Source organism: Chanos chanos, chromosome 3 (genome assembly GCF_902362185.1).
Source record: "Chanos chanos chromosome 3, fChaCha1.1, whole genome shotgun sequence".
Taxonomy (NCBI): Eukaryota; Metazoa; Chordata; class Actinopteri; order Gonorynchiformes; family Chanidae; genus Chanos; species Chanos chanos.
In genome coordinates this window covers 10,458,578-10,465,098 of record NC_044497.1, presented here as the reverse complement: position 1 = coordinate 10,465,098, position 6,521 = coordinate 10,458,578, and the positions used below count along the sequence as shown (strand labels likewise).

General features: G+C 39.2%; 1 protein-coding gene across 1 annotated transcript; it reads right to left on the bottom strand.

Annotated features, from left to right (window-relative positions):
* Positions 1-2,621: 2,621 nt before the first annotated feature.
* gdap1 (ganglioside induced differentiation associated protein 1) lies at positions 2,622-5,766 on the bottom strand. The gene is made up of 6 exons (XM_030769798.1): positions 5,599-5,766; positions 4,752-4,944; positions 3,943-4,116; positions 3,510-3,604; positions 3,069-3,183; positions 2,622-2,977 (listed from the first exon to the last, which is right to left on the bottom strand). The coding sequence occupies exons 1-6, from the start codon at positions 5,764-5,766 to the stop codon at positions 2,622-2,624; spliced, it is 1,101 nt and encodes a 366-aa protein (XP_030625658.1).
* Positions 5,767-6,521: the final 755 nt, after the last annotated feature.

The following is a 6,521-nucleotide window of genomic DNA, read 5'->3' as shown; positions in this document are numbered from 1 at the left end:
TGACTACTGTGAAAAATCACCATGGAACTTTCCATGCACCCCACCCACTGGTGACTGGGAGCACGGCCACTCCAACTTCAGCTGCGTGGGATGTTATTTACCTTTCTTCAAGGCCAGAGACCTTCCCATTCAATGCCCCCCCCCCCCAAAAAAAAAACTACACACACACACAAACACACACACACACACACACACTCCACCCCCCTCTCTGCAACTGTCTGTCTGCCCAATGCAATGGGAGTAAGTTCCACTCCTCACTAGGACGTAATGGAGCCAGCTCCGCCCCAGAGGTCGACAGCAGGAGCACTTAAAAGCAGCCGCTACCATGTATCGGTTGGAGGACTCCCACAGTAGTGAAGAGGAGGACCACGGCAGCCTTGTCTCACTCACAATCAGCATTATTCAATACAGGGGTGTGCGACGATGCACTGTGACTGCCGAAGAGGAGTATGTTTTGCACATAAACAAATGATACATTTTTAATTGGAACACAAAAAAATATTAAAATAGATGCTCTAATAAGGTTATTGTTAAAAGAATGTTACATTTCAATCACTTTAAAAAAATTAATATTTTGACAATGAAAACAACAAAAAAAAATGCCAAATACAATTTAAAAACATTGCACAGAAACAAATACATACAAGACATGGTTGTCTACATTTTTTCTCTCATGCAAACAGAAGATGGCCACAAAGCATTCATTTCCCGTGGGTCAATTTTAGAGTCCAGTCTAAATCTGCTGCATTCATTCTGTATGGTTGCAATACATAATTGCAGTTTATGGACCAGACGCCAATAAGAATATTTGGATTCCTGAGGGGCTGTGATGGAAAATCAGCATGCTCTCTACATGATGATTATGTTAAGAAAGCAGTCCAATCATTGTGAGACACCTGATAAATTTTAAACAACTGAATAGCAAGATGTCTGGTCCAATCAACTGAACAATAAGTGACTCTATGCTGTTCCAAAATGAGGTTTATTTTGTCAGCTGCATGACCCTGCTGTTGGCCACGAAGTTTCTTTCACCACATTTCAGCCTGCATGAAACACAGTGACTTAAAAAAAGTACACCAATACAATTTAGCTGATCTTTAGACCGGCTATGCACTGCCATCTAGTGAGGGCATTAGGAACTCCACTGCTTTGCACCTACTCAGACATTAGCATAAAGGGCAGACATCTGAGGTAGGTACACACTCAAAGCATGCCAAAATCAATGTTATTTTGCCTTTTTTACAGACAGGGATAGAGCTGTAAAATTGATATCCATGGTATATAGAGAAATATGTATAGAATGCAAAATACGACCATCTCGCAGTGCTTGTTTAATCCTGCTGGTTGACTGATTTTTTCCAACCGGTGTGGACGTCTGAGGCTGTTTTGTTTGGTTTGTATTTTCCTTGCGAATGTCAATCAAACTATTCCCGAGGGATTAAACGGGGTTTTTCTTGGTCTTCTGCAACCTCGTAATTTGTCTGACTCTTTAAACAGACATTTACATTTGTGTGGTATTCATCCCATTAATCAAGAGAACGCTAAATTCAGAAAAGTATTCAGACTAATTGCTGAAGCCCTGTGTATTCTGGCAATGCACTGTTTAAAGTATATTTAATTTCTTTTGTCTTTCTGAGAACAGATGTGAATGAGTAGGTGAGTATTCCACACCCGCATATAAACTATTCACAACCTCAGTAGAGAAAACTTAAACTAATACTTATTTTGAGATTTGTAGAACATAGATGAATCAAGCTACCTAAGTTGGAACAGGCATGCCCGCTGCGATATGAGTGACATTTCCTACAGTTACGAGATGTCACTAAATTTAAAATGATAGTTGTGTAACTATAGCTGTCCATGCTTGATGTGTGCTCTGAGCAAATAACAGAACTGATAGCTTGGTGGCCTTAAATGCATAGAATATTTAAAAAAAAAATAATAATTTTGTAATTGTGATGTATACTTCATTACATTTTCGTTTTACATGCTTTGATTTACTCTGATAGTTTTTATATATACTTGATCAGACATAATCTGAGAATCACAACAAAATATTTAAATGTCTTCAATTCACACTTTAATGTATGTTATCTGTATGAATGCATGACTTAATCACAGACAATAATTAATAATTCCCTAAACACACAAACATTTTATAGAAAAAAAAACTGTGTCTATGACATGGAATGATACTGCACATTTCCTTAAAATCTGATTGGGTAAGCAGTACCAAGAGATGACAAATTATTTGGACATCTGTAACAGCTTGTCACTGGTCCAGCTGTTGTCAGACCTGTAAATCACCCTGAATGCACTGTGATATTCTGTGTAGCATGCTTGATGGGAAAACTGACTCTGGTAAATTATAACCAGGTTCAACTGACACGCATTCAGCAGAATCCACAGAAAGCACAAAAGTAAAATTTAATCCAAGCCACATATCAGTGAATGAAAAGCTGAACATATGTTTTGGCTATTTCAGAATGCATTGCTTGTAAATGAAAAGAAAGTGCTTCTTGTGCAACAATCATCAAGAGTATATAGATATGCTTACTGTATAGATACATAATCAAATAGGCAACAAGATAGAACAATGGTAGTATATTAACGTGATTGACTTAGCTGGTAATTAGTATTCTCTTTCTGAGATAGAGAAAAGCAAGGTAGGTAGCTCCCCCTAGCAAACCTATCACTAAAGTAGTGCCAAGTATGGATGGAGCTCTCTTCTTAGCCACCCGAAAAGCAGTTGGCAAAACGGCAGATATGAGGATGTTGTTGACGTGTCCGAGCACTCTCCTAAAAGTGGGGCGCTCCAGAACCCGCTCGTAGTACGTCTCCAGGTTGACCCGTTTCCCATTTCCCCAGTAACGGCGGGAAAGCCCCAAAAATTTGAGGCGGTGCAGGGTGACAGCAAGAGATACATCAGCCATGCTGAAGAACTCCCCACACAACCAGGTCTGCTGACTACCCTCCTCTACAAGGAAGATGCAGCAGAAAATGGGCAACATATTTCTTGGATGACAAACAGTGTGGTAGTGTTTTATTTGTCGATTTGCAATTCTTACCTGGTGTCTCTTCAACTCTCCTCTGAAGTTCTGTCTCCACCTGGTCCATGACATTCTCAAGCTCATCAAGGATTTTCTTCAAATACTTCATGTTATCATGGTCAAACAACTTAGACTGGAGAAATTGAAGAGGCATTTACAATCAGCTTGTAACATCATTTTAATAACCTTCAATTCCTTTATGATTCTAATTGTGAGTAACTTTATCTGACACAGCCAAAAACTCAGTAATAATCTAGTTTATAACAGTGATGGATTAACAGTATTTTCTACTTAGGTTTTGAAGTTAAGTTTCTTGGGCAAATCACATGATTTCCTTTAGTATTCCCAACAGCACACAGTACAGAGGGTATACTCCTAACTGCAGTTTATTGCAAATTTCCAAAGTTAGCCAGACTTATAAATAATTTATCAGATCCCGACATGAATAATGACACTTACCTTTAGGCGCCTCTGCTTTGCCAGGTAAGCATCTTTAAGATCTGGATGTTCAGCAGCAAGCTTTTTTAGCTCTGACTCTGTGTTGCCAATCTGAGCTGTGAAATACATTATAGGATAGTTCTACGCCATTTTCTTCATCCAAGTAACTACATTCTCATACAAATATATATGCTTCATTCTGATTAATGTATACAGGGTAAACTGTGAACACAGCAAAAATAGACCCTCCATCGTCCAAAATCCCACATTCATTTAATCACAGCGGTTCACTGGTTGTGGCAGAGAGAATAGGACTCAATGTGTTTTTCAATCAATTATTCTTTCAGTATCACTGAGAGATACTGAAAGATATTCAGTATCACTGAAAGATGAAATAAACAAATATGTTTATTTGTTAAATGCATCGGTCCAGAACCCTGCTGCAGCTGCTTACCACGGATTCTGGTGGTCGCATATGCCGGGATGTGAGAGTCTACTGTAATTTCTGGATGAAGAATGCAGCCATGGGTATAAGCGTCCATCTGCAGCGAGTCCAGCAGTTCCCGATAGTGTTGAACCCGATGATAATACATGCTCCCCACCTCAGGAATCAGTTTTGGTGTGTTCTCTAATTCAAAAGAGACAAAGATATATAACGCCCAAAATTTACATTTTCCCTTAGGACTGCACCATACGGGAACACAAAAAAATATTGTGTCTTTTTATTTCCAGGGAGAGAGCGAGGGGGAGAGAGAGAGAGAGAGAGAGAGAGAGAGAGAGAGAGAGACTTCAGGGAGCAGCAACAAGTCTCTAAGAGACATAAACACAGAACTAAAACTCACCCTCTGTATTTTTCTCTTTTCATCCCCATTTTCTCAACAGACATGCTGAACTTAAAATGACAACATAAGAATAACAAAAAACAGTGTCAACATAAGAATAACAGAAAATAAATAATCATTCGTAAAAGAGATGAGGAAAAACAAAGCAAAACAAACAAACAAACAAAAAATTAAAAGCACAACTTAAAATGAATATCATAAATTACTGTAGAAATGGAAAATACCACACAACCACTCACAGGTTCCAAAGAAACTGTGCAAATACACAGCAAATTTGGTCATTTCAGTGAAACTCTGGGTGTGTTTATATTGCCCAGTTTAACACCTGTGACACTGCAGGGTATGAAAAAAATATGATAGCTGATGATTTCAGTGTATTCCATATTACTATACAAAATGTCAGTTCACGTCAGTAACTTGCCATCTCTGAAAGTCTGCTCCAGGTAATCCATAATTTGGGCAGGGTCACAGATGACATTGTCGTTGTGGACTAACACAGGCACCTCTCCAGCAGGGTTGAGTTTCATGAACCAAGGCTCATTATGCTCGCTAAGAGGCAGACTCACGTCGTATTCTTCACACTGCAAGCCCTTCTCAGCGATGGCCAACCTCACCTGTAAAACACAAAAAGCGATGTTTCATCCAGTGTTACCAATATTAAATTTTTTAATGTGGACAGGTGCACGGATTGGTTATTCTTCATTCGTATTCATGCGATTGTGGCAGTGTGAGATCAAAACAACGTGGTTAGCGGAACTTGTCACGACGATCTGTCGTTTACAGCCTAATTGTCGGTTTGCCTTTTCTATGTACTCACAATATATTTGATGACATTGTGGTGCTGACCTCAAAAGTAGCCCATAAAGAAGCTCAAATTCCATACAGGCCCAGATATTACGTTCCGAATACATTGTCTGTTGTCGGTTTGAGCAATTACGTCAAAATAAGATCCAAACCAAACTGGATCCTAGAACTATAAGAACTTGTGATCCTCGGTATGCGGCGTCATGTGAAATGCATATGAAAGTATTTGTGTGATTATGCTCTTCATAGTGTTGCAAATGTAAACAAACGCAAACACATAGGTGCGTTTGCATGAGTATGTCTTCACTGTATTATTTGGTGGAAATATGAAGAACGTTCTCATGTCAATGCATCATAACCGCTGACCTTAAAGGACATCAAAGGTAATCGCTTTCATTTATGCAACCGTCCTAGTGCAGTGAGCTCTGTCCACAACCATGGTGCTGAAACGTCCATTCACTTACCTTTTGTGAACTGAAAGACTGGGTCCAGTGATACAGTATCAGTTTGGAATCATTGTTTTTTGTGCTCTCAACTATTGTTCCACTATCATTCGGCACTTCTTTTACTCTGTCTGTCTTAATAAGTGTTTCTTTCTCATCTTGCGATTCGTTGCTGTTCTCGGCCGCCATTTTAGCTGTCAGTGTCAGGAAATCAGTGCAGCCTCCCTGCCCAGCCGTGCCAGGCTCCCCGCGCGTTAAAGGGCACAGACCAGAATAAATCTCTCTGTTAGTTTAACAGATAGTCCCTACCCTCAAACGACCGTCGGAAAATATTGGTTTTAATTGTTTATAGTCATGCTGATATTTTTTTCGCTTTCAATCACCCTGGCACTCAGAAAAAGCATCAAAACCTCTAAAAGTATTAGAAAATAGCAGACTGGTTATTCACATTAGGCCCATTTTTCAGTTGCATGATCGTTACATTACAGGCTATTTTACATAAATGGACAGATAGAAAATGCAACTTACTCATTTTTTGTTCTAAAGCAAGTTTAGAGAACATTTTCATGACTTCCATCACTAGATGTCACTGTATTCCTCCACTTTTTATCCAAAGATATATTTTAAGCCAGCCGACAAGTAATAGTTGTGCACTTTGCAGACAGTCTTGAAAACTTGTAATTTTTAAAACCTAAACTGAGAGATTTTACAGGTACCAATGCCACACATCCCATGGTCAAGCAACCATTCAGTAATCGAGACAGTTCTCAACGCTTTTATTTTTATTCATTTATTTTTTTGGACATTCCAGTTTCCGCAGTAGGGTGTTCTCTTTGGACGTAGGGGCACGGGACGCTTAAATTTGTGTTTCGAATTGCTTACAATTAAAAAAGAAAAAGAAAAAAAAAAACATGACCGGTGGAGGGGGGGGGGGGGGGTGGTAA